This window comes from Chionomys nivalis, chromosome 7 (genome assembly GCF_950005125.1).
Source record: "Chionomys nivalis chromosome 7, mChiNiv1.1, whole genome shotgun sequence".
Lineage (NCBI taxonomy): Eukaryota > Metazoa > Chordata > Mammalia > Rodentia > Cricetidae > Chionomys > Chionomys nivalis.
Genome location: NC_080092.1, coordinates 44,439,467 through 44,467,200, shown reverse-complemented (window position 1 = coordinate 44,467,200; position 27,734 = coordinate 44,439,467). Strand labels below are relative to the sequence as shown.

The 27,734-nt window shown below is 50.1% G+C and overlaps 1 protein-coding gene, 1 long non-coding RNA gene and 3 other non-coding genes across 6 annotated transcripts in view; 1 reads left to right on the top strand and 4 right to left on the bottom strand.

Moving 5' to 3' along the window:
• Positions 1–25,803, top strand: part of Lrrc75a (leucine rich repeat containing 75A) — a 44,280-nt gene extending 18,477 nt beyond the window's left edge. Inside the window, exons 2-5 of one of the 2 annotated variants that reach the window (XM_057776490.1) lie at positions 10,593–10,721; positions 19,244–19,359; positions 22,824–23,233; positions 24,536–25,803. In XM_057776490.1, the coding sequence (XP_057632473.1) occupies positions 10,593–10,721; positions 19,244–19,359; positions 22,824–23,233; positions 24,536–24,540 (660 nt within the window). In that variant the 3' untranslated portion in view covers positions 24,541–25,803. Of the gene's footprint in view, positions 1–10,592; positions 10,722–19,243; positions 19,360–22,823; positions 24,215–24,535 lie in introns of those variants that run through there. The other variant, XM_057776489.1, reaches the window with a different exon arrangement.
• LOC130878499 (uncharacterized) lies at positions 24,204–25,930 on the bottom strand. Its single transcript, XR_009057444.1, has 5 exons — positions 25,775–25,930; positions 25,527–25,576; positions 25,081–25,129; positions 24,591–24,671; positions 24,204–24,382 (listed from the first exon to the last, which is right to left on the bottom strand). It is a non-coding gene; the product is annotated as an uncharacterized LOC130878499 (long non-coding RNA).
• LOC130878887 (small nucleolar RNA SNORD65) lies at positions 24,451–24,522 on the bottom strand. The gene has a single exon (XR_009057503.1). It is a non-coding gene; the product is annotated as a small nucleolar RNA SNORD65 (small nucleolar RNA).
• LOC130878869 (small nucleolar RNA SNORD49) lies at positions 25,206–25,275 on the bottom strand. Its single transcript, XR_009057486.1, has one exon. It is a non-coding gene; the product is annotated as a small nucleolar RNA SNORD49 (small nucleolar RNA).
• LOC130878870 (small nucleolar RNA SNORD49) lies at positions 25,656–25,724 on the bottom strand. Its single transcript, XR_009057487.1, has one exon. It is a non-coding gene; the product is annotated as a small nucleolar RNA SNORD49 (small nucleolar RNA).
• Positions 25,931–27,734: the final 1,804 nt, after the last annotated feature.

The following is a 27,734-nucleotide window of genomic DNA, read 5'->3' as shown; positions in this document are numbered from 1 at the left end:
TTGGATGGTTTCATATGTGTATATAATGTAGGCAGGACAGAAACCCCAACAAGCAGGCCCTCATGTTACACCACGTCTGTAAGTTCTACCACATGCTAATAGTGCCATGAGCTGGAACCAGGAGGACCCTGGTTCAATTTCCAGTACCCACAGTGGCTCACAGCCATCTCTAACTCCAGCTCCAGGGGCTCTTATGCTACTTTCTGGCCTCCAAGGGCACTGCTTACATGTGATACACAGATATACATACAAGCAAAGTATCACATAAAATAATAAAATATGATTTTATAGGGGGCTGGAGAGAAGGCTCAGGGATTAAGATCACTGGCTGCTCTTTGAGAAGTCCGAGTTAAATTCCTAGCACCCACATGGTGGTTCACAACCATCTATAATAGGATGTGATGCTCTCTTCTGGTGTACGAGCATACAAGCAGAGCATTCATACATAAACTATAAATAAATCATTTTCTAAAACACATTTTTATAAAAACAACAACACTAAACAAATATACCATCTGAATTTCTTTGAGTTAGAATCTCACTGCATAAACCAGGCTAGACCTAGACTCAGAGATCTACCTGCCTCTGCCCCCCAAGCGCAGGGATTTAAGGTGTACACCACCACACTTGGCCTCCATGTCTTTGAGGGGTTTTTCCCCACTTAGTATTTTTTTCCAGTCCTGATGTGGGAGTGATTTCTTTCTAATCTGTTGCTTTCATTGGTTAATTAATAAAGAAACTGCCTTGGCCCATTTGATAGGCCAACCCTTAGGTAGGCGGAGTAGACAGAACAGAATGCTGGGAGAAGGAAAGTAGAGTCAGGCAGTCGCCATGATTCTCCCACTCCAGACAGACGCAGGTTAAGATCTTTCCTGGTAAACCAGCTCGTGGTGCTACACAGTCCTGAGAGTAAAACTCAAGGATTCATATGTGCTGAGCAAGCATGCTATTATTGAATATCTCAAACCCATTTGGGTTTTTTTTTGGTTTTTGTTTTGTTTTAGTTTGGGTTTTTTTTTTTTTTTTTTTTTTTTTTTTTGAGACCAGGTTTCTCTGTAGCTTTGGAGCTTGCTGTGTAGACCAGGCTGGCCTTAAACTCACAGAGATCTACCTGCCTCTGCCTCCCAAGTGCTGGCATTAAAGATGTGCACCACTGTCCAGCACCCACTCAGGTTTTTAATTGTGTGTAGGAGGATTTTGTATGCACCACCTGCGTGCTTAGTACCTGAAAGGATCAGAAGACAGTGTTGGATCCCCTTAAACTGGAGTTATGGATGGTTGCAAACCGCAATCTTGCTGCTGGGATCTGAACCTGGCTCCTCTGCAGGAGTAACAAGGGCTCTCAACAGCTGGTACATCTCTTTGTTTTTCTTATCTTATTTTTATGTGTATATGTCATTTGCCTTCTTGTATGACTGTGCACCACATGCATGCCTGGTGCCTGTGGAGGCCAGAAAAGGGCTTCAAATCCCGTGGGACTGCACACAATTTTGAACTGTCCTGCGGGTGCTGAGAATCAGGCCCATGTCCTCCGGAAGAGCAGCTAATGCTCTTAGCCTCTGAGCCATTCTCTATTGAGCTGCTGTGTGACCTGATCACTGACGGGAGCTCCAGGACTCGGGGAGAAGCAGCGCCAGCCTTCATGGCTCTCACTGACCTCAGCTGGTGTCAGCGGTGACTCGGGAGCCCCCTTTCACCTGATGAAGCCTTGAGAAAAGGCCACCATGGTCTTGAGCCACTGTGCTAGGTGTCTAAGGCTGCTGGGACAAATCACCACCAACTGGGTGGATTCAGACAACAGGATTTTGTTTCCTCCCTTAGGCTTCAAGATGTCACCGCCTCCCTCCCGGATCTGCCTCTCATCTATTCTCAGCCACTTCTCGGTCTATTCTGAGGACCCCTGGCTTGGGTTTGGGGAAACCTGGAGAAACAATGGCGGTGTCTTCTCAGAGTCCTTAAGTTAATCTCGTCTATGAAGACCTTTTTCTACCAGTGTGGTCACCTTCGCAGTTTCTGGGTGCAAGAGCATGAGGGTGTCTTGGGAAGCAGGGAGGGCACTGTTAACCCTCTGCATCCATGGATCTGTGTGTGTTTCTCACGCTGGATGTGTGCATATATCGCCGGCCTCCCTGCCTTCCCTGTGACACTTGGTGGCCACCCTTCCTCCCAAGACACCGTTCTCTTCCTAGGAAGCTCCGCTCAGGATCTTCAGCTCAAACCGCCCTGGCTTCTCTCCCTGGAGGCTTCTGGAGCTGTTTCCCTAACAGCTCCTAGCATTTCCTCCCCTCCCCCGGGATTCCCCTGGAAAGGAGAGTTCAGGCACCAGCTGCAGTCAGGTGTCTCCCTGGTGGGTCCCCTCCCTGGGTGCCCCTGGGCCTGGAGGAGAGTCTGCCTAGCTGCTTCCTGTTTGTCCTCTGGACAGTAATTAATTTCTTTCTTCGGGGTGGGGGGATGGAGTGGTGGGCTGTGCTTGGTCACAAGCTCATTAGGCAGCTTTGCACTCAGGAGACTGTGGCAATGCCCCGTATGGCATCTGGGCTCTTGTCTACCACTCCAGTTAGTATTCAGAGTGGCGGCCTCCCTCCTCTCCCCACTGTGTTGATGCAGAAACTGTGGAGTCATGCCTGGAGGAGAAGGAGACGCCAGCGTATTCCCTACAGGGCAGGTCTTTGAAAGAAGAGGGGGAGTTGGGGTTTAAAATAGAAAGTGCCTAGCTGTCCCCTCTGTGGTTTCTCCTGCAGAATTCCCTTCACACACCCAGTTAACAGCCCCTCTCCAAAACAGAGGACCAACCATGAGAACCCTGCAAACACAGACAGCTCGTGGAGCTGGTCCTAGAAGGAAGGGATGCAAGCTTCCTGAAGCCACTTTCTCCCTCAGCCTGAGGATTTCACCAACCACAGGTCAGAGATTGGCCTTAGAGTAATGTTTTGGGGATACTCTCCCCTCTACACGCCCCCCTCCTATGCCTGTGTCTGCATCCTTTTAGAAAGAGCAGCTCAAAGTCCACATGCAGGAAGAGTGATGGGGGGGGGGGTGTGAAGACTGTTCACACGTGTCACCACAGTGCTGAAAAGCCCTGCAGGCACATTGTGCCGTCCCTGGACCCGGCATATTTTGCATTCATTGATATGGAGATCTGAGTTGTCCCTTTTCCAAACCAGAGTCGCAGCATCCCAACGCCAAGCTAGCCGGAGCTGAACTCGGCTCCCATCCTAGGAGAAGGTCATTCCGAAGTCCCTAGGTGTCCCCAGATATCACCTTCAGGACTGAGCACGCGGGGGTGGGGAAAGGATATAGGGTAACTACCACGGAACCTGAGCCTCGTTTCTGAAATTGAACTGCAGGGTCCCAAGGAAATGAACTCCGTGGGAAAGGACAAAAGAGATCAAGATGGGGTGGGGTGGGGTCACAAAGTGAGATGCTAAGGAAGATTAGCGAGCAGGGGAGAACCACAGAGAGCTGGAGAGCTAGCTGACTCCCCATCCTTCCCAGCAACGGCGAATGTGGCAGTGATACCGCCAACGAAAGTGAGCTCAGAGGTGTGCAAGGCCCTGAGACCACACAGTTATCCAGAAAAGATAAACATAGAGGCATTGAGAGCCAACGTCAGTTTGCCTCAGAAGGCAGAAGCGGAAAAAACTGTAAATAGAAAGATCCCAAGCTTTCTCTTGACAGTGATTTAGAAGAGAAATATTCACCATTGAACACACAGAAGAAAAAAAATTAACGTCCAATCAAGTACACACCTTCATCCCCGCTGCTTTAGAAGCTGAGACAGGAGGATCACTTAAGCCCAGGAGGTTAGGACCAGTGAAAACAATAACACAGTAAGGGCTTAACTCTTAAGGAAAAAGAAATTTTAACAACCAAGTATAATAACTAGGGCTGAGAAAGCCAGGCATATATGTGCTTTCTTCTCCCTGCCTAAGATAGTGTGCATATTTGCTGGCCTGGGTCTTACTTTCTTTTTTCAAATGGAGGCAGAACATACATGATATAAAGTTTAACTTCTTTAGTGTTTTGGTGTGACGCTAGGGATGACCCTAGGACCTTAGCATGCTGTGCAAGCATCTTCTGCTGAGCCACAGCCCAGCCCCTCTCAAGTGTAAAGTTCATTCAGACCATGCAGCTCACCTTGCAAGGCTGAAACTCAGCATCTGTTGGTCAGTAGTCCCACAACCCCCCGCCTGTTCCCAGGCAACCACTGCTGTGGTGTCTCTGTTAACTACTGTAGAGGCCTCACATAGGAGACCACAGAGGATCTGCCCCTTCTATCACTAGCTTATGGCATTCACATTAATGTTCCCTTTTCTTTCTTGTGAGTGTGCAGTGTTTCCGAGAGCCTGCCTTCAACTCTCCTGGCTGTGTATCCAGACATGGAATTGCTGGATGTTATGATAATCCTGCATTTAATCTTTTAGAAACTGCCATACCACTTTCTGCAGCGGCCACCCCAGTTCACATTCCTACCAGGAACACACAAATGTCCCAGCTTCTCCTTCCCAGTGCTCATTACTTCTGGGGACCTTATGGAGGGCAGGGCCTCTTGAATCTACAAAGAAGACAGGTCGGTTTCTATTGAGCAGAAAACTGAGTGACTAGGGTTTGGGAGGCAGGGGCGAGCACTGAGAAGCTGTGGGACAGTAGGGGTAATTGGAGAGTCAGGACATTTTCTAGAAATTTGAGATCATCATGAATGGGATGCTTACTTGATGACTGAGAGAGCGTCACGACAATACCAGCTGTCCTTGGCCTCCTGGGAGACACAGCTAGGGTTTAGTGGGTCAGTGTCGGGCCTATACAATCCTGGTGTTGGAAAAGTAGCTGGAGAAACAAAACTGCAACAGCCTCAGGGATCTGCATTACTGAATACCCACGGGGTGGCGAAATACCTGACATTTTGACGTTTCTGTTGAGCCTCATTGTCTTCAGGTGTGACTTCGACATAACGGAAGTTTCGTCGTCCGTGTCAGGAAAGAGCCCTCTGCCTACTGTGAGGGGAATGGGTGCTGGGTGACTGTGTGCAAGCCCAGTGCTGAGCTCTGGTGCCAATGAGTACACAACTGAGTATCCAGTGCCAGTTTTGGTCAGCATGCTACGTTCACATTAAAGTAACACCAATATAATAATAGAAGCTAGGAAAGCAGCTCGGTTAAAATGCTTGTCCTATAGGCATTAAAGACTAGGAGTTCAGATCCCCAGAAACCCACTGTCTTAGTCAGGTCCCCATTGCCATGACAAAACACTGTGACACAGACAACTTATAAAATAGAGCATTTGATTTGGGATTCACAGTTCCAGAGGGTTAGAGTCTATGACCGTCATGGTAGGAACATGGTTGGCACAGGCAGGCACGGCTCTGGAGCAGTAGCTGAGAGTTTATATCTGAATCCACAAGTACCAGGCAGAGAGAGCTAACTAACTAGGTATGTGTGGTCTGGGCTTTTGAAACCTCAAAGCCTGCCCCCCAGTGGCACATCTCCTCCGACAAGGCCACACCCTTGATCTTACCCAAACAGTTCCACCAACGGGACCAAGTATTTAAACACATGAGCCGATGGGAGCCATTCTCACCCAAACCACCACAGCCACAAACCTGTGGGGTAGGCGTGTCAGCCAACCTGCAATTCCAGCCTCAGATGGAAGAGACAGATCCCAAGACAAGCCATCTCAGCAAGCTCTGGGTTTGATTGAGAGAGCCTGCCTCAGTGCACAGGTGGGAGGGCAAAGGCGCTCGCTAACACCCAGCCTTATTCGCCCACACGCATGTAAAAACATACACATAGGTCTGCGTGTCGTACACACATGCGAAGTGGGGGAAAATAACTGTGACAATGACAGCAATAGCAGCCACCTAGATCTGAAGCCCCAAGTTATAGTAACAGGCTGCAGAAGGAATGTACTGGCCCAGTCAACTGTTGACATTAAAGAGCTTTTACTGTTTCTCTCAGAGATGGGAATGGATTCTCTCTCTCATGCACAGGTTGTTACAAAGCTGGTCAGTGCTTTATCTGCTCGGGTTCATGCTGTGTGATGCTGTCTGCAGTGTCACAACAGAGTGGGAGACCTTTGCCAAGTGTGACCACCCTGCATTGAACTCCCCAGTCTCTAGAAACATGGGCTAAGTATAAATTTCTTGATAAGTTACACAAACTCGGGCATTCTGGTATAGCAACAAAAAATACAGGGAGGCAGGTTCCTGGGTCCTTGTCCCCATGTTGTGAGCTCTCTCAGGTGCAAAGGCTAGGGTCCCGTCCCTTGGATTGAAAATGTTTTTACTCGCAGACACCAGCTGTGGGCATGGCCCCCTCTCCACTGTACCACCACATAATCTATGCCCACATGGGCCAGGCACTTCACTGGAGGGTGGGGCAAAGCTAGCCATATATCCAGAGGGGTTTTTCAGGATGCAGTCAAAGCCTTCCCTGGGTTCAGCTCCCAGCACCCACATGGAGGTTCACAGCTGACTGTACCTCCAATTCCCTCCTCTGGCCTCGCTAGTACCAGGCACACACGCAGTACACATACATTCAGACAAACACTCGTTCACATAAAATAAAAATAAGTAAATATTTGGGGGGTTGTTTAGTTTTCTAAAGGCAGGGTTTCTCTCCGTATCTCTGACTGTCATTCAGTAGACTAGGCTGCCGTGAATTCAGAGATCTGCCTCCCAGAGGACTGGGATAAAAGGTGTGTGCCACCATGCCTGGTTAAGTTAAGTAAATCCTCTTTTTTTTGGGGGGGGGGCTCTAAAGGACTTGCTTGTTAATTTAAAATTAGTACCAATAAAAAAGAGGGCAATGTTTCTGGAAAGCTCTATAATTACAGTTAGACAACAAAAGGAGAAGGAAGTCCAGAATAGGAAATACATAGAGACAGAAAACGGGTAGATGGTTGCCCTGTGCCTAAGAAGAGAGAATTGGGAATAGGGTAGTGGTTACAGCGTTTCCTGGTAATGAAGATGTTCTGAAATCTATTGTGGTAGTTGCACAAATGAATATGCTAAAAGCCGCTGAATGTTTTTCTTTTTTTGTTGCTGAGAATTGAACCCAGGGCCTCACACATGCTGAGCATACAATCTGCCGCTAGCCATGCCTCAGCCCCAGACTCTGTCCTATAGATGAGTAAATCGTATGTGGATCACATCTCATCAAAGCTGCTTCTTTATTTTTTTTAAAAAAAAAAAGATAACAAATTTACATATGAGAGAAATAGATTTTTACAAGAATTTTCCGAAGGAAAATAAAGGCGTAAGAAGAGGGCTGTTTCCTGTTGTGAGTGTCTGGTGCCTTGCTCCCTAGCAGCAGCTGGTGTCCAGGGCTGCAGCTGCTGCGTGCTGGCTGTCACAGCAGGTTGTTAGGCCTGGGATCTGTGCAGAAGGTGCGGGGTAACCGGTTACATCACTGGAAGAGACCCTGAAGAGCCTCGGATTTCTCAAGGATCTCGGGCTTCTCCCAAGGGCTTCAAAGGCTCTGACTTCCAGTATAAATCTATACTTGTCCTTTGGAAGTCCATAGCCTTGGCCGTAGGCTCATTATTGCTTGTCCTATTACAGAACGTTCCCCAAACCTTATCTGAGCTCATGTCATGTGGGGCCCCACCTCCTTAAGATGTCCTGTGTGCCTGTCACCTCTAGACACAGCCTTTCAAGTCAGGGAGCAGTTCGTGGCTTGGGGCTAGCCCAGCTACACCCTTTTAGCGGAGCTCCCCCAGCAGTGACTCAGAGCCTGCTGTTGGATAACACTCGCCCAGACTTTCTGGTGAGCAGCCATCTGTGCACACAGTTCCTAGAGATGTGCTGGTTAGAGCCACCGCTACTGTGAGGAAGACGAGATCCCCGGGTGCCTCGCTAGTGCAAGGCAAGCCAGCCCCTCCAGAGCTAGCACCTGCAGGGGCCACCTCTGGATTTGATTCTTCCAATACCTTCTCACAGTACTGGTGTCCTCATTCCTGTAGTCAGGGGAGCTGCTTTCCCCAGGGCTGTGGCCCAAGCTGCAGTCACCTGAGACACCCTGAGGGGCTAGTTAGCTTATCTCCCTCATGTCCAGTTTATGGACCATGACACAAAAGTCCCCAGTGCACCGTGCTAGAGGGAGAGACCTAGAGAAGAGACCCAGATACTAGGGTATGCCCTGAAGTGGCACCGACGTCCTTGGACACAATTGCAGCCGGAAATCAAGCAAGCAATAAAGAACAAAAAAGAAAGTTTGTGTCCGGCCCCAGGCTGATGTTTCCTGTTATAACCTTTAGACCTTTGGAAACTCCACCCCAGCTGGAATTCTTTGGGAAGGTATTATCCTGTTACTCAGTTACCCAAACCCCTACTTCTGGTGGAGCATCCTCTCCCACCAAAGAGATAGCTACTGTCAGCCACAGGGCTCCTGAGCTGAGGAGTAGAGGGAACAGCTCAGAGTAGGCCCTTGAGAGGCGCAGTCTGCACCAAGGCAGGCCTGCACAGTCTTTGGGTTAACCAGTGGTATGTCTTAGTCTTTCCAAGAATATGATGACCTGGAATGTGGGGGGCCTGCAGAGATGGGACCCAGTGTGACTACACGGAGGGCAGGAAGCCACTTTCGAACTCTTTGGCAATAGTTTGTTTATTCGTTTGTCTGAGACCAAGAGCTTCTCTGCCTCCCTCAGCACCGTCTGCCGACCCCAGGACCTCAGCATACAGTTTGCTAACTTTTGTTCTTGACCTGCCCATTTCATAGGAAGAAAAAAAATACATCCCAAGTGACGGGGAAGGGAGGGTCTCTTGCTAAATAAGCTAGAGTCTACAGGGGCCTGAGAACATTAGGTGTGAATCACCCCAGGGACAGATGTACACGGGCCAGGGACAGACACTAGCATTACATCATCAAAGGGGAGCAGGACAGAGGAAGAGAGAACCCTTCGCTGGGCACGGCCTTTATTCCCAATAGTTGGGAAGCTGAGGCAAGAGATTTGCAAGTTTGAGGCCAACCTGGGCTGCCCTAAAGGAGAGGAAGGACAAGAAAAAGAAAAGAAAAAAAACCCATACCCCTGTGTTCCTTCCCGTAGCTGTGAGCCTAGCCTCTAGTCCTGGGGATCACTACCATGCTCTCCCCTTTCTTCTGCTTCCTGTCCCCAAGAAGGGAGCCTTGACCCATAAACAGAGGTGATCGCTCGGCTAAGGCCCTTGGAATGTCAGGGTGGAGGTGTGTCTTCCTCATTCCCGGGTAATAGTCCTAGAGTTCTGCACAGCCCACACACCCTCTGACACAGGGCCAACAGGGAATTGGTAGTCAAGGTCCCTGTCCTGCCCTGACGGCCTGTATTTTCTGAAGACTTGCAGAGCTTTCAGCACGTTCTCAGATAGCTCTGTGGGTCAGAGGAGCTGCAGGTGTGGCAGGGAAGGGGTAAAGAGCAAACGGGGTCAGTAGGGGTTTGGGGGAATCACAGGGGACACCGGTCTCTGCTGGAAGTGTCACGCATGTTGCTTACTGGTTTCCTTCAGCGATTTCTGATGCCAGGGTCGCTGTCTCCATTATACAGAGGGAGCACGGGCCTGGAGCTGTTAGGTAGATTACCTGAGGGGTTGAACAGGTAGAGGGCAGAGGCCAAAGCAAGTGTTACAGTTGCCAGCCAGCTCGTCAGAAGGCCTTGCGCTCAGCCACACGGCACCTTGTGTCACTGGGTGCCAGGCAGACTGACGGTGAACATGGCACATAGCGCTCAGTTTGTCCCTAAGCCTGGTGCCTGCCCAGTGAAAGGCAGAGCTCTCCAAACTGGCCCTTAACCCTGGGAGATAGAGAATACTCTAGGAGGTGCCCTACAGGAGAGGGGGCTTGGTGCCCTGGCCCCTCTGGATCCATGGCGCATTCTCCTTTGCTCTCAGGTGCAACCGCCAAAACCCACGGCCCCCTTTCTGTCCTGTATCCATCGCCGCTGGCCTGGCTCACCCTTAGCAGTGGGTGAGGGGTAAGCAGGCCTTGCAAAACAGAGTGGGGACTGAGGCCTGGGTCCACCCCCTCCCCAAATGGCAACGTTGTAGGAAGCCAGCCTCTATTTATTCATCTGCAGATCCAGATTTATTGATTGGCTGCTCCTTCCTTAAAGGTCTCTAAGATTATAGGCCTGAGAAAGGTGCCTGAAGTCTAGACTACCCCATCAAACGACAAGATGATGGCCCCTCTCCCAGAGCTCAGCCAGTTATCCTACCTCCTACTCAAAGCCTAGCAACTTTAGTGCCTAAGCCAACAATCCCAAGTGGACCGTGTCTGCTCCATTATCTCTGAGCAGAGAGCTGTGAGCTCAGGACTCTCAAGCTTGGGAGCGGGTTGGACTGGCCTGTGCCTGGCATTGTGTAAGAATCTTAGAAAGTCCAGCAACCCAGAACAGCAGAAACAGGGCTCCAGGATCCTGCGACTCTTGGCCCACGCTCCAACCATCCTTGAACCCAGGGGGAAGTTCTGTAGATGGAGCTCAGTGCCCCCTGTGGGAGGGGGAATAGTGTCTTCCTCATCCTTCCTGAAGTTAACGGCCAAGACACTGCAGTAGAAGGTTCCCAAGAGGGAATGCTCAAGGGAAGTTGGATGCTCCTGACCTCTGGGTGTGCTCTTCTCTTTCAGGACCTGGGCATGGAGTCAACCTCGCTGGATGATGTGCTGTATCGCTACGCCAGCTTCCGGAACCTGGTGGACCCCATCACACATGACCTCATCATCAGCCTGGCCCGCTACATCCACTGCCCCAAGCCGGTAGGCAGCTGTGGTCTGAAGCAGCCAGGTCCTGCAGTGTGAGCTGGACCGTTTTCTAGATAGCAAAGACCTGACCATGGTTGCCCAGGGAGTTGGATCTCTGCTCAGGGGGAACTTCTGAGGTTGACCCCCATTTGTGGCTTCCTTTAGGACCTTCTCTCTGGCTCCTGGAACTGCCTAGTTCCCCAATCTAGAGAGGAGGGGGGCTGGCTGTAGAGGACACAAACTGGCAGAGTCGATCAAGACAGGCAGAGAAGCTATGAGTCCAGTATGAGACAGCAAGAAAAGCCAGTCGTGAGGGGTGGTGGCCTGGGAGAGGAGCTAGTTGGTGCCAAGAGCCACAGGGTACCAAGTAGCTGAAGCCGGAACCCTGGTGACCAGGAAAGTACTAGAAATGGGTCTCTGAGGAAGCCCTGCAGTTGACATACCCATCTTTTCTAGGATAGGAAGTTAGTTGCCCAAAGATGAGAGGCGTGATGGGTAATAGAGCTCTTAAAATAATAGGTGAGAAATTATCTTCATGTCCATTTGAGAGTTGAGGGAAACAGCAGCAGATAAAATGTGGTCCCCACAGGCCCGGTCTTAGAAAACAGCAGGGCTGCTCTCTGAGCAGGATTTCTGAAGCAGCAGAATGGGCCCAGCCCTGCTGGGGGTTCAAGGGCCAGTCTTGGATGTTCTGGGAGTCCCCCAGGTGTGGGTGGGACAGAGATCTGGTAAGAAGGCAGCCCCACCCGAGCCGCCTCACTGACGGGGTTGGCTGGGCTCCCTTCTCGTAGGTCTTTGTATCAAACACTCTCCTAGATGCTCACGTTATGGCCTAGATGTGTAGACAGAGGTGTCACAAGACCACCAACTGTTATGGGAGTCTGTTCATATCATGGTGGACCAGAAAAAGGCTAGAACCAGGGACTAGGCCGTCATCTTCAAAGACCTCTAGAGACCTTCTACCAGCTAGGGCCCATCTCCTAAAAGTTCCACAACCAAAATGTTCCCACCAGCTGGGAAACAGGCAGTCAAAACAGGAGCCTGGGCGGCACGTGGACATTGCTGGTTCTAACCACACCTGCAGTGACTTAGCCCCTCCTACTAGACGACTCTCCTAAAGTTCTGTCTCCCAGAGGCACCAGGCTGAGGACCAGGTCTTCAGTGCATGGCCTTTTGTGGGTCTGTAAGATCCTCATGAGCCCACATTCGCTTGGTGGTTCCTGTGCTATTCACCCACTAGAGTACAGACTTCAGCCTGTAGTACTAGCTCTGGAGTGTAGACCAGAGGCGGATCTCTGTGAGCTCAAAGTCAGCCCAGTCTACATAGCAAGTTCCAGGTCAGGCAGAGCCACAGAATGAGACCACGTCTTCAAAAAAACAAATACTCTAAGGATTATCTATCCATCCTGTTCACAGTTTTGTCTTATAACAGGCAGGAAGCAGCATGCTCCATTGTGAATCTGTGCATGTGCATGTGTGTGTTCAAGCGTGCAAGCATGCATGAAGGGGTAAGATTGAGCTTGTGTCCAAATGCATGCCTGCACCTGTGTGCATGTGTTCATAGAGACCGAGGGACCCTCAGGTGCCTGCTGTTCTCAGACGTCTTCTACCTTTTGTCGAAAACAAGGTCTCTTACTGGCCTAGAATTTCGCCAAGCGTGTTAAACTAGCTGCTTCCACTTTCCCTCTCACCTCTGCCCGAATGACGATCAGGTGCCTTGACCATTGTCCTCTGACCACCGTGCATGTGCCATGGCATTCACATGCACCCACACGCTCATCCTCATACATACGCACAGACATAAAAAACTTAATTTAAAACAAGTAGGTAAAACAAAAGCCCAGAGCAAACATTTGTTGTTAAACAGTCTCTGCAGGGCAGACATCCAGGGCTGTAAGTGCCGGGCTTGACTGTCGCTTGTTAATGCACACCACGGCAGGAGGCCTCGGTTTGCCATGTGGGTGTTGCCCCAGGATTGTTGAGTGTCCCATATCACAGAGCTAGCCAGGATACCTATCCTAGAATTCACATACCATCCCCTCTGGCCCTTCTGTTCTCTTGATCCCCAAGATGGCTCCCAGGAGCCAAGGGCAGAGTGGTCTGGGAGGCTCTGCACATGCTGGATGAGATGACTTGACCCTTTGTTCCTCCTGACCCTCGATTGCTCCCATTAACTGAGCCCAGCTAGAAACCAGGGACAGGAGAACCTGGTGATACACTTTTCAGGACAGTCCCTGTAAGCGGAGAAGGGCAGAAAACAGACTGGGGTGAGGGTGGCCAAGGAAAACAAGCAGGCAGCAGGCAGTCATATAAACAGTGTCCAGTGTATGATACGTGGAGCAGGCAGGATCCGATTAATGAGTGAGTACATTTATGAATGGGGGAAGCCTTTGAGTGGCAGACAGGGTTGTTGGGGTCCTAGGTGCTACTACAGAGACGCCTGGGGAATGAAGGTGGCAGGTGGCGCCTGTCCGATGAGAGACCAGGGAAGGCTGTAGGTCGGCCTTGAGCCCCTGAGCCTCTTTCCAACAGATCCTGGGGAAATCCCTCAAACATCCTCCCCTGGTGTTTCAGGACAGTGTCACTGGGCAGTGCTGGAGTCCTGCCAACTGTGCCGGGCCGCCTCTTCTTCCTTTGCCGTGGGCGGGAGGAAGAGCTGCTGGGAGTATTCCATGGTCCTTCTGTATGGCTAATCACAACCAGCAGACACCCACGAAGTCCAGCATCTTGTGGACCCAGAGGCAGCTCAGCATTATGGAGGCTTTGGGACTACTGAGCAAGTCCGTCCATCCCCGTGCTCCATTACAGTTTCTCTTCACGGGGCTCATTCCCACCCTCCCACATGGTAGGGAATATGACTACCCACAGGCCCTGTTCACTACTCCAGGTTCCAGTCCCTACAAGGCGGCTCATTTTCATTGTCCCCTGCTGCGCTGGGTTCTCTTTTAGCCACCACCACCACCGCACACACACATGCACACACACACACGCACACACACACACATGCACACACGCACGCACATACACATACACTGTCTTCTGGGCCAGCCCCACCAGATCCTATTCTCTGAAAGGCCTTTAAGGAGCCCGAAAGGGAAGGAGCTGGGCAGAGGATGAAAGCACCTTGAATGAATATGCAAAGGGCGGGTTCGTAAGAAAGGGAGTACAGTGGGTAGGTTGGTAGGAGCCAGGGGGCAACGTCTGGACTGTGTGTTGAACTGTGCACCTCTGTTCCTTAAGTGGGAGCGGTGGGACTGTGCCCTAGTGGAGGAAGGAGATGCACAATGATTTCTAGGTAAACGTTAAGGGCAGGAAGCGTGGCCGGTGCTAGTGTGGGCCTGCCATCTGAGGCCAGAGTGGATCCCAAGCACCACAGAAACAAAACAACAAAAGACCCATGGTGTTTCTAGTTCAGGCAAGCAGAGGGGAACTAGTCCCTGTGCTTTTTACAGTTACTCTCTAATTGGCGAGCTCAGCTATTGTCCCTGTTTAGCCAATGAGAAGGCTGAGGTTGACTCCAACTCCCTCTGGTAGCTGCAGCCTCGCCCTGTGCTTGGCTGCCCTCTTGTGGCCGACGCCGTGCACTACCAGCCCTCTATGCCTTTGTTCTCTTAAGATTCTACTGCCTGAGCTCCTCCTCAAGTTTGGACAGCTGAGGGAGAGGGCGCAGCCCCAGGTATTCGGAAACCCAGGGAATTGATTGGAGGAGGAGCCAAAGCAGAGGGGCTCTGCTATGGGCTTTGGGTGGGTTTCTTCTGGAAACTAGCAACAGTTCTGTTCCAGAGCATCCTAAAATGAAGCTGGGCGTGCCCCCAATCTTATCCATTGGCCCTTCCTGTCCTTAAGGCCCCTGAGCCCTTGCTTCTCCGCGGGCTGCACAAGGGAAGGAATCGCTCTCCCTGCAGGACTAGGATCCGGGAAGAAGGAATGCGGAAGCAGAGAGCAGTCGGGAACAAGCGAGGGAATGGGAGTGAAGACAGACTTAGCGGGTTTTCCCAGAGGCGTATGTCGTCAAAGCAGAAGGGAGCTGTTCAAGCGACAAAGGGACCAGCAAGTGGGAGGAGGAGGGTCAGAGGAGAGCCTTAGGGGGCAAAGTATGAATAAGCTGTAATAATGTGTGTATTAAAATGTCATAATGAAACCTATTATTTTTTACACTAACTAAAAATAAAGTTAATCCACCGCCAGGGGACCCGCCCACTCACCACTAGCGCCCTTTTTCTAAGGTACCCTGGGAATCCAAGATGGGAAATGAACTCTCAGTGTGGCATCTCTGTGTCATGTCCTGTCCTCATACCCCATTCTTTCGCCAACAAAGTCAGGTGTCACCATTACCAGTCGGCACTAGTACTCCTCATCCCGGCCAAGCCTGTGCTGGGAAAGGTCCTCATTGGCCACACAGTGGCCACCAAAGGTGACCTTAGCCGCCCTCTTCCAGGTGCCCATTGTTTCCCTCACCCCATTTCTCTGTGCCTTCTCTGTCTCTTTGCCCAATGCTCCCTCCACTCCCCCCTCAGCTTATTCCATGGCCTCCCTGAGGAATCCCAGCTGGAGGCTCCCTGGGCTCCTCCTATTCAGCATGTCCCCCATAGGAGCTGGTCACTCCCTACCCTGCCTTTACACCTGCTTTTCCTCTGAAGCCCTTGTCGATGTGATCAGTCCTATGCCAGCAGCCACTTAAGATAGAAAGGGTTTATTCTGGCTCACAGTTCGAGGGGACAGTCCATCACATGGGGGGCATCAAGATGGCAGAGAGCTTGACGACACCTTGCACACGCCATCAAACACTGAGTTACATGCATGTGTCTGCTCCATTGAACAGTGCCTCTTCCCACTCCAGTTTACATAATCAAAATAATGCCCTCACCGGCGTGCTTAGCAGCCCATCTCCCAGGTAATGCTGCGTTCTGTCACACCGGCAACTAATACACCACAAACCCTGTGCTTTCTGCCCAGATCGCTAGCCCGAATCCCCTATCCCTTCATCTGCATTCTGCCCACACCTTCTCTGACCTGTATATGACCTCTGTCACTTTTAGTCCCTTCTGTGGGCGTGGCCTTAGTCACCTTCCCAGCCCCCCCACCCCATCTTCCAGTAAGAAAATACCTTCCTCTCTACTGACTCCCTGGCAGCCCCCAACGATGTACCCTCTTGTCTGTGTCGCCTGCTCCTACCTGTGTGACTAGGCTCAGCAGGAATCTGAGTCCCAGAACCTGATGTCTACTCTAGGGGCTCACTGAGACTGCCTGGGGTAGACAGCTGGCTCCAGTTTGTCAGTCAGGCTGAAGCAGCGGAGAGCCGTGAGGCTGTGAGGAACTAGGTCCTCTCCAGAGCAGTCCTGTCAGTGACAGGGCCACCCTCTGGTTCCCGCTTAGATGCTTCAGTTCTCCAGGCCATCAGTGTCAGCCCTCCCCCTTGCTCAGACTTGCTTCTCTTGCCATTCTGTCAGCCACAGCTCCCTGAATCTCAGTGCCCTCCTCTGAATACTGAGGGTGGTGAGCGTTGGTAGTACTCTGGAGTGTGGGCATTCTGTAAGGTTCTAGCTTGGTGTCTGCCGTGATCCAGGCGAGAGACAGGATAAGTTTGGACAAGGGATAGGATGAGGATGACCGGATTTCCCCGGGCCATATTCTTATTTTCTGCCTCTGTTCCTGTAGAACTTGCCCTCACCAACTGTTGCTCCTCATTCAGGGATATCTCAGATTTCCTTTCTCTATCCAAAAAAAAAAAAAAAAATCATTATCCATCTGCCCTTAAAAACTCAAGCCTAAGGGCTGGCATTTAATCCTCATTCTTGGGAGGCAGAGGCAGTCAGATCTCTGTGAGTTTGAGGCCAGCCTGGTTTACATAGTGATTTCCAGACTAGCCAGGGCTACACAGTAAGACCCTGTCTCAAAAACAACAAAACATACACACGTACACGAAACACAAAAGAAGCTTACATGTGAGCCCAGGCAGAAATGACCTTTGTTCTTTAGCATCGAAGCTCAGGATACAGTGCTGGTCTTTCTGTGGAGGAAGAGCACCAGGACCCTGTAAATACCAAATGCACGTGTCCCCTGACAAAGCAGCATAGGACATGCATCCACCCTCCTTCACAATGAGCATGCCCAGATAAATGCTATAGAAGGAATGGTTGTGCTACAATGTTTAGGGAGTAATGACAGAAAAATAAGTCTATTCCAGGACAGACAGTTCTTTTCTGGGTAGGGTCTTTCCTGGCTGTCCTGGAATTCACTACATAGACTATGCTGGCCTCAAATTCACAGAGATCCTCCTGCCTCTCTCGGGATTAAAGGTGTGCGCCACCATGCCCAGCTTCTGGGTACTCTTGATCTGTGGTTGGTTGAATTCCTGCATGTGCCCATAGCTGCAGACTGTGTTCATTGAGCAAGCTTGGCTTCTGTATAAAGTACTTGAATAGTACTGACTCAGTTACTCCTCCAAACCCATGTGAAGCCAGTGTTGCTGCCCCTGCTTCACAGATGAGAGCCGAAGGGACAGAGATGTCACATTAACTCACTTAAGGCCACAGACAAAACCAGGACATGGAACAGCACAATTTGGTCCCAAGTCCGTGTTCTAAATGATTGCATAGGCTGCTTCTTCATTAGCAGAGTGGTGATGGTAATCCTAACTGAAAAGCTGGTGCTGCTTGGTACGTTGAAGCTCACCACCTCCCATTGGTGGTTTGCATTGGAGTCCCAGTACTGTCTGGGTCTTGGCCCTCGGCACTGGATCTCTCGGCAGGAGCACACTCTTGCCCATTCCTGGGTTGGGATTCATACCTCTCCACCCAGCTTAGATTTGATACAGGGCCTGTGCTGAATTGATTGTCCTTGAGATGGAGTTTGTGTCTATTAAGTCTTTCCACTGCAGTTAACCCAGTGACTTAAATGACAGAAATGAATGCCCTCTCTGCTGCAGAGGTCAGAAGGCCAAGATGTGGCCACTCCTCGCCTTTTGTGAAGGATTTTTCCCTGCACGCTCACATGGATCTTTCCTCTGGACATGCCTGTGCCCTGGTCACTTCTAAATACACCAGATATATGGGATTAAAGCCCATTCATATTGCCCCATTTTTAATTACCTTTAAATGTCCTGTCTTTGAATGCAGTCACATTCTGGGGAATTGAGTGTTAGGAAATCAATATAAACATGCCTTTAATCCCAGCGCTCAGGAGATAAGCCAGGCAAATCTTAGTTCGAGTGGTCTACAGGGTGAGTTCCAGGATAGCCAAGGCTACACAGAGAAACCCTGTCTTGGGGGGGGGGGGGAGAAAAGAAAAGAAAGGAAGGAAGGAAGAAAAAAAGGAAGGAAGAAAGAAAAGAAAAAGATAAAAGGGAACAATATATAATTGTTGAAGTGACACAGTTCACTCCGTGGTACTCAGGGTCACAAACTCAAATGCTGATGATAGAGGACTGGAGAGATGACTCAGCAACTAAGAGCACTGGCTGCTCTTGAAGAGGACCCTGGTTCGATTCCCAGCACCCACATAGTAGCTAACAATCATCTCTAACTCCAGTTCCAGGGACTCTAGTGACCCTTTCTGGCTTCTGCTGGTACTGCATGCATCTGGTCCACAGTCATATATACAAACAAAACAACCATACACATAAAATAAAAATAGTTTTTAAGCCGGGCGGTGGTGGCACACGCCTTTAATCTCAGCAGCCAGGAGGTGCTGAGAGAGGCAGACAGATCTCTGTGAATTCAATGTCAGGCTGGTCTACAGAGTGAGTTCCAGGACAGGCTCCAAAGCTACACAGAGAAATCCTGTCCAAAAAAAAAAAAAAAAATCTAAGTGCTAATAAAGCAGATTCTACTGGAAGAGATTTGGCCCTCTGAGATTTCTCTTTTCCCACTTTGGGGAAAGACGTAAGTAAAAATAAGTCATTTTATTATGTGAAGTACAAGAACCTTTGTTCATGACCATAGCCGTTTCTTAGTAGCATAGGTAAGGTGTGTTGTGTAAGTGGACAGAATGGCTCTGGATACTACAAGTTGGCAGGGGCCTACAATGTCTGGCTCAACAGGTGTGTGGTCAGACTACCTGCAATCCAAACTTTTTATATAAATGTCACATTTTCCAGCCAGGGGGTGGTGGCACACACCATTAATCCTAGCACTCAGGAGGCAGAAGCAGGAGGATCTCTGTGAATTCAAAGCCAGTGTTGTCTACAAGAGCTAGTTCCAGGACAGGCTCCAAAGCTACAGAGAAACCCTATCTCGAAAAGCAAAAAAGTAACATTTTCCAATGATAGCAACTAATTCATAAGGCATAGACTCAGAGATTAACTCAATAGCAGAGTAGTTGCTTAGCATGTTTGAGGCCCTGGGTTTGATTCCCAGCAAAACACACACACACACACACACATACAGAGTTTGTACCTGCTGTTCCTGCCAAAGGTGCTCACTGGGGCCAGCAGAGCAGGTCTTCCCAGAGAGCCAGGGACTCTAGAATGGGGATCAGGGCCCTCCCAAGCCTTCCAGGAACACCTCCCAGACCTGTGCCTGTGATTGCCTCTGCAGGAAGGTGATGCGCTGGGTGCCATGGAGAAGCTGTGCCGGCAGCTGACCTACCACCTTAGCCCTCATTCACAGTGGAGGAGGCAACGAGGGCTGGTGAAGAGGAAGCCACAGGCCTGGTGAGTGGCAGTCCCTATAGTCTGCCCTGCCCCAGCCCTGCTGACTGATACCCTTCCTGGGGCACTGTGTTGAGGGCCCAAGTCAGGGGGGATGTCAGTAAACTCATCTTGAAGAAGGGTAAGATCATGCTGGATTTAAGGACCAGAAAAGTAACTTGGTCATTTCAGGTACTTGAGAGATGCTGAAAAGGAGGTCCCTGGGGTAGGAGCTGGGGAACATGGCCTGCAGATGGACAGGTGGGGATGGGACATGAGGAATTTCTAGTTCCTGATGTTCCTGGTATTCTGGGATGGAAACTAGGCATGGGTGTACCTCTGCAATCCTATATTTTGAAGGCTGAGGCAAGAATATTGCTTCAAGTTGTGGCCATCAAAACCCACTTCCAGAAAGTTCTCTGGAATGTCTTTCCAGGGAATCTAAAGTCTAGCCTTGTCTCATCCATGCAGCAGTGAAGACCCTCCAGGGTTTCATAGTCCTAAAGACCAAGAAGATAGAGGGCTCAAGACACAATACCCAGAACAAGTCTCGTGGTAGGCAGCGAGTGAGCCCAGGCTGAGGCAGGCTTCCTGGAAGAGGAAGCACTCAGCTTTTTACAGGTAGCACAGGTGAGTGAGTGGCTTGCCTGCTCAGACTGGCAAGGCCCTGGTTCTATGCCCAGATCATCCAGGTGGCTCCTAGTGGGCTGGAAAGGACAAGACAGTTCCCTTCTCTCTTAGTTTCATTTCCTGTGGCTTTGATAAAACACCCTGACAACAGCAGCTTTAAGGGGGAAAAGGTTTATTTGGCCTACAATTCCAGGTTGCAGTCCATCATTGCGGGAGAGTCAAGACGGCAGGAAATTAAAGCCACTAGTCATATCCATAGTCAAAAGCGGAGAGAAAATGGATGCACGCATGCTTAACTCTCTCTCTCAGCTCTTTTTCCACTCAGAGAGCCCTGGACCCAAACCCAGGGAATAGTGCTACCTGTTAGACTGAGTCCTCCTGTATCAAATAACACGACAATCCAGACAATTCCCCCACAGACGTTCCCAGAGGTCATCCTGATCTAGACAGTTATGGAGGCTCTTCCCAAGTGTTTCTAGACATGGACAATTAAAACTGAACATCATGGGGCTGGAGAGATGACTCAGTGCGTTAGAGCACTGGCTGCTCTTGCAGATGCTTCAACTTCACATTCCTGCCACCCACAGACTCACAACCGTCTGTAACTCCAGGGGACCCAACACCATCCTGGCCTCCTCAGGCAACACACATGCACGTAGTACACAAAAGCTCATACACATTAAATAGTATTTTTAAGAATTAAATGCATGTGTGTATGTCTGTGTAGTGATATATATGCATGTGAGTGCAGGCGCCCTCAGAGTCTAGAGGCATCAGCTTCCCCTGGAGCTGGAGTTACAGGCAGTTGTGGCTGCCTGACAGGGTACTGAGAACCAAACTCAGATCCTCTGCAAGAGCAGTAAGTGTTCCTAACTGCTGCACCAGGAACCTCTCCAATTCTCCTTATCCCTGCACCTTTTTTGATTGGGTTGGGTGGGGGGTCTGTTAGTATTTTGTTGTTGTTGATTTGGGGGTTTTGTTTGTTTTCAGACAAGGTCTCACTACATAGCTCTGGCTAACCTTGAGCTCAGTTAGTAGACCAGGCTGGTCTTGAACTCACCGAGACCCATCTGCTTCCCAAGTGCCACAATTCAAGGCATGCACCACTATGCCCGGGTTTGTTTGTTTCTTTGAGACAAGATCTTTGATATGTAGCCTTGGCTGACCTGGAACTCACTATACAAACCAGACAAGCCACAAATTCATAAGAGATCTGCCTATCTTGTCCTCCCCAATACTGGGATTAAAGGCATGTGCCACTATGCCTGCTGAGATTTTTTTAGAATCTCACTATGTAACCCAGGCTAACTTTAAACTCACAATGCCCCCTGCCTCTGCTTCTTTCCAAGTGCTGGAATAGCAGTGCCAACCATGGCCACCTAGGTCTTCTGTCTGCCAGTGCCCACACACAGAGGCTCAGTCCATTCTCCATTTGGGAACCGTGTGAATGAAACCTGCTCATTCCTCTCAGGGGGCTTCTCATCACACTTGAATGAAATGGAAACAGGACTGTGTGATCAGCCAGTGCCTCCTCTGTCCTCACTCCTCTATGTTCCTTCACTTGGAGTACAATGACCCTCCTGCTGGTGTTCACACACACACACACTTGACAGCTACAGACTTCCCACTTGACCCTACTTGGGTTGGAATTCTTAGCCAGCTCTTCTAATGGCCCATGCTATCTATTACTCTTCCGATTACACAGCCACAGCCCCAAATCTACGTTGTCATCTGCACCTGTTCCCTGTTTCCCCATGGTAGAAGGAAAATGGAGCTCCTGTCCCCATTGTTCACCATTGTGATGCTGGTGCCTAGGACACTGCCCGGCACATAGTAGGGCCATAACAAATATTAGAGTGAGTAGGGTAGGAAATTGTTGCCATTTGATTGGCTAAGAGCCTAAAGTTGATAAGCAGTGGGGATAGGTTCAAATCCATATCTACCTGACTCCAGGGTGTAGACAGTCAACCATCTTCAGGATGCTGGGTTAGCCTTGTTACTGACACTGACATGGAACCCAACACTAATGTCACAACCAACAAATTCCAGGCAGGATGCTAGGCAGTTAAATCTCATGCTTTGGAGGGTTTTACCTCCAAATGCAAGCAACAAAATAAGTTAATCTCCCAGCTTCAAGAGGGCCCCAGGGTAGCTGCTTTGGTGAGGCTGTGACCCTAGAGCTGCCAGCAAAGGCATACACTTTGGCAGCAAGTTGAGCCATTCCCAGGGTAGGAGGGTCAGGGTTTTCCCCGGGTACTTGGAAACTCAGAGAATAGTTATCTCACCAAGGGGAACGGGGGTTGGAGGCACACTTACCACCAAGCCAAATGGTCTGGGCTCCAGAACATAGGAGCAGCAGATAGCAAGGGAGGGGATGGAGGCATGGAGCCTCCAGGAGCCTTTGCTCTCACCTCTGAGAACTTACCTTAGCTCTTGGAGGTAGGTCAGCTGCCACTCAACTGTGAAAACTCAAGTGACTAACAGTGACATTATTTACTCATCTGCCTTGTAACACTTAGTATTTAGTGTTCCTCATAACCCTATGATAATGGCAGGTTTTTTTGTTTTTGTTTTTGGCAAGCAACTGAAGCACAGACCTTTAGTAACTAGCTAGAGAGCGCAGGATAGGAAACTGCAGGCACCACACAGAAACATAGGCTTGGAGAGTAGCTGGAATGAGTTTCAGATCTGATGCTCTGCCCACTCTGCTGAGCTTGCCCTAGTTTCCCCATCCTGACAAGGGACAGAAATGAGATCCCAGGTCAGAGTTAAGCGGAGGCCAGTTCTGTGGTGATACACATTCCTGCCTCCAATAAAGGCCTGCCCTGCTTGCTTAGCCTGTTCCTTCTTTCCTTCAGTCTTAAGGCCCTCCTAGCTGGGAATCCTCCAGACATGGTGGACCTGTCAGGCATCCCACTGACCTCACGCGACCTGGAACGGGTGACCAGTTATCTTCAGCGCTGCGGAGAGCAAGTGGACAGTGTGGAGCTGGGCTTCACAGGCCTCACAGACGACATGGTCCTGCAGCTACTGCCGGCGCTCAGTACCCTGCCTCGCCTCACCACACTAGCCCTCAATGGCAACCGACTGACCAAGGCTCTGCTGAGGGACCTCACTGACACCCTGAAGGACCCCAGCAAGTTCCCTAATGTCACATGGATTGACCTGGGCAACAATGTGGACATCTTCTCTTTACCCCAGCCCTTCCTGCTCAGCCTGCGCAAGCGCTCTCCCAAACAAGGCCACCTACCAACTATCCTGGAGCTGGGTGAGGGGCCAGGTACTGGGGAAGAGACCAGGGAAGGCACAAGTGAGCAGGACTCTGGAGGAAGCCCTATGACACCTACCAGAGACCATGATAGCAGAGAGATTGTGACTCAGACATGATTTGGAAGCAGGGAGAACTTGTCAGGATGGCTAAGGCAGATTAGGGGTTTCTACCCATCAGGAGGATGCCTGAACCCCACCCACCACCCAAACAGCAGGATGAGATCAGAATACTTTTTGTCCCCAATACCATGCCCCTAAGAAGTCATCCCTTGCTCTAGGGATGTTCTCCAGACTTGTGCGGCTGGACCAAGCACTGTCCCACCAGTACTGTTGGAAAGGGTGTGTGGTTAAGAGCATTATCCAGTCGAAGCTGCAGTCTTCCCTTTGCTTGACTGGGGATCTTACTGTGAAAGGCAGTACCATGCCTAGTGCCCTTACCCAACCAGCACAACTTTTTTCCTCTCTTCCAGCCAAGTTTCAGACCTCATTCCCAGGATTTAGTCCCTGGAATGGCTTTTCAAGCACTTAATCCCTATCAAAAGGCTCCGGGACTAGTTCAGCCCTAGCCTTTTTTCCCATGTTATTTCCCACAGCAGACAGCTCCTACACTTACAAGCAGTTATGAATTTGGGGAATCAAATCCTTACCGGCCAGGTAAGCAAACAGGCTTAAAGGATCTGGGTGAGTTAGGGGCCTTACATGGTACTGTGTAAATTGTCAAGGGACAGGAATTGAGGTGTGGGTGCCTTAAATGCTTTGGAACCTTTGCCTAGGTTGTGAAAACAGCTTAGACTGACCAGAAGTTTACAGTGCTAAAGCTAGGCTGCTTAACACCTGACAAATTTCACTCTTCAAATACAAGTTTTTAAGGACCAGCACCAGAGGCCCTGCTTTGCTATAGCACTCACTGACTCAGGTAACTACTGCACACACACACTGACTTGTGAATTCAACCAATACAGTGGCAATCATTTTGGAAACAAATTTATTAAGTAGTATATAAATGTTCTGTGGGGTAGAATATCAGAGGTGCCTCACCAGGACAAGGTGGGCAAACACATACTTGGGAGTTTAAGAGGTGGCCTTCAGTCATAATCTTGCGTTGATGGCTGTGCTGTTTGTTGATGGGCACTCCTCTGGAGATAGGCTGCAAAGAGACTAAAGTTCAGAATCACATTTGCTCCGACCAATGTCCTGCAGAACACCTAAAGATATCTTCAGAGAACCATAGGCTCACCACTACCAATCTGCCGGTAATTCCAGCTATTTTAGGTGATCTCATCATTTGATATCCTTTCAGAGTAACAAGAGCTCAGCTAGCTGCTGGAGGTGATCACTGCACAGAGCAAACTCACCTCCTCCTCCTCCACTGCTGCCAACACTGCATCCCAGCACTCGGTCCTCCAAACTTGAGGAAGAGACACTCCTAAAATGGACTGCAGAAACAGGACGGATTAATGACAGCCCCACTGAAGCCCAGCTCTAAGCACAACCTACCAAGAGTACCGAAAGCCTTACAGAGGGTCTATTTTAAGTTATTAAAAATATAATCTCAACCACCAGTGAGACGGCTTCTGATAAACCAGCCCACCAAGGTTCAACCCATGGAACCCAGATGACAGGATCAGTGGAAACTTAAGGGCTGGGAAAATGCAACTGGACCAGGGTTGATTCCCAGCACTCACAACCACCTCTAGGGCCCTTTTCTAGCCTCCGTGGACAACAGATAAAGATGGCCAGATGCACACCCCACCCTGTTTTAGCCCAACTACAACCAGCACTGAGTACAAGCATCCCAAACCAAGCTAACAAGGTCTGGCCCAACTAAAATCAAGGAAAGCTTACCTCATGGGAGGCCAGGGCTGCGGGAAGTCCTCCACTCCAAATTCCCTACCTAGAAAAATAGAGCAGCTGTTATAGTAGAGGCTGAGCTAATCCTAACGGCCAGGCACTGGTGAGCGCTTGACTGCGGTCAGCCAGGAACAGTTATCGTCAGTTATCGCCTCTGACGGCACTTCCTATAGCGATCTCATCACAGCAATCAAGCGTTCAATGGAGACCCTGTGGGTGCGCAGAACACGGTGCATTCCCTGGCGCTCAGACTCCGAGTTAAGGGGATATGGGCCACCCCACCCGGGCACAGTATATTGTAGTAGGCCTCTTAGCAACTGAGCCATCTAGGGCCAGGAGCCATTTAGGTAAGAACGATTCTCCACGAAGCGTGGCTGGAGGCCATAGGTAGCGAAATTACGATCTTGGCCACACCGTGACCAATGGCCCCGGAAACTTACCTCAGGGTGGGATCCTGCGCCTCCTGTTCGACATTCTGTCCATCCCCGGTCTGAAAGGTTAGAACGGGAGTTCAGAGCCAAATTCCAACACTCGCGCTCAGCAGTCAATCGCCGAGGGCTGACGACTGCGGTCAGCTAAGGGAGCTCGTCAGTTCTCGCCTCGGACGGCACTTCCTAATCCTCATTATCATCAGAGCAGTCGCCACCCCGTGCACGCGCGGTGCCCCGGGACGCAGACCCCGACCTACCCGGCTCCCTCAGGTGTGCGCGGCGCCCACGGAGGGGCTGGAAGGCCGGGCCGCCGGCTCAGCATCGCACCGGCTCCGCTCTGCTAGGCCCAGGCGGCGGACCCAGCCGCAAGGCACAAACATAGACGTCATGGCGTCGGCAGAAAGACCGTAGCCGGTGTGCGCCCCCATCTTTAAGGGCTCGGAATAGACCACTTCTCACCCGAGGGAGGGTGAGGGTGGCAAAGGCTCACGGGAAGTCCCCGTGCACTAGACCCGCCTCGCGACCCGTGACTTCCCCCTTCTGTTGAGTGAGTGGTCTCTGCCGCCCCGGGGATTCTGGGTAGTGACGAGCACAGCGAGGTCCAGCGCGCCTGCGCGAAGGCTTAAGCGCGGGTTTCTGATTATGTCTGCCATGCTCTGCGAATTCTCAGTGCTTTGAAAACGCCTGTGGAGGTAGATCTGACAGCGCAGGCCTGAATTCACAACTGTTTAGCAGTCTGAGGCAGGAATTTGAGTCCAGCCTAGGCGATTCAGTGATACCTGACTCAAAACAGAAGAAAAAGGAGGAAGGAAAAAGGAGCCAAAATAATCTAATTGGGTAGTGGAGAGCCTGCGGACCTGTGATTGGAGGGTTAAGACATTGTTCCGGGGCCTGCCTGAGATATCATACCCAAAACTGCATTCACAGACAATAAAAAAACAGTAGTTGCCGCTTAAGGATTCGGGCCGTTCTGCGCCCCATTTCTGTTAAAGCATATCCACAGAACCTCTCAAGACCCTATGCAGACAGCCCTCATCATATTTCTTAAGGAATTATAGTCAAGAGGAAGTTTTGTTGGGTCTATTTTCGTTGTCCCCTGCCCTTTCTGCTTCAGACTCGAGACTTTTGCATCAGGTTTATCTCCCGGCCAATAGAAAACCCTGATGCTATCCCATCAGTATGCGAGCACGTTTGGGTGTCTCTTAAGGGTTGGGGACATAGCAAACATGAAGTTCTTAGTTCCTAGTTCCATCCGCAGCACCTCATAAACTGGGTATTGTGGCAAACTCCCAAGTTCTGGGGATGTAGAGGCAGCAGAATCAGAAGTTCAAGGTCTTTTTCAGCTATGTAGAGAGTTTGAGGGCAGCCTGGGTTACATGAGCCTGTAATCCTAGCATGCAGGAGGCTGGAGTAAGGTTCTTGTAAATACAAGAACCTGGCCTACAGAGTGAAAACCTGTCTCCAAACACTTCAGTGCAGTCTGATAGGACTATTATATACGAGATGTATCATATATGAGATGTTCCAACCAGCAACGCACACATCTGATTGCATACACTTCATATGGATTTATTTACTTTTTGTTTTTTTCAAGACAGGGTTTCTCTGTGTAGCCCTGGCTGTCCTGGAACTCGATTTGTAGACCAGGCTGGTCTCAAACTCACTGAGATTTGCTTGTCTCTGCCTCGTGGGGCTCCACGACCAGGAACACAGATCCAGGTTTCCCCAAATACCATGTTCCATTATGGAAGTGGGTTCAGGTGTGTTTTTAGTAACGGAACAAGGAGAGTCATTTGGAAGGGACCACAGTTGGCCGGTTACAGCAAGAAGGACGCTGTCTGCTGTGGGTTTCAGATGCTATCCAGTGACCTTCTTAGCTTCTGGGTTTGTGGAAATTAGTGGTCTGCTAAGAAGAGTTGGTGTAAGGTTTTGATAGTCACAAGACTGTTAAATCAGACATGGGGGAGAGGGTCAAAGAAACCAAGAATAGCACAAGATCATTTAACTCTGGCTTGAAAGACAATTTCAGACAAGTCATTTGCCCTTGAATCTTTAACATAGGTGCTGCTCTCCCCTTGCTCTCTTCCTTCTGGGACTTTCAGGTCATAGAAACACCTACAAATGCCAAGTCAAAGTCAAACGTGAGGCCCTTCAGGTTTCGTGAATGATGAAGAGAAAGTACTAAGGACTTTTCATCAAATTCCCCTAGAAGCATAA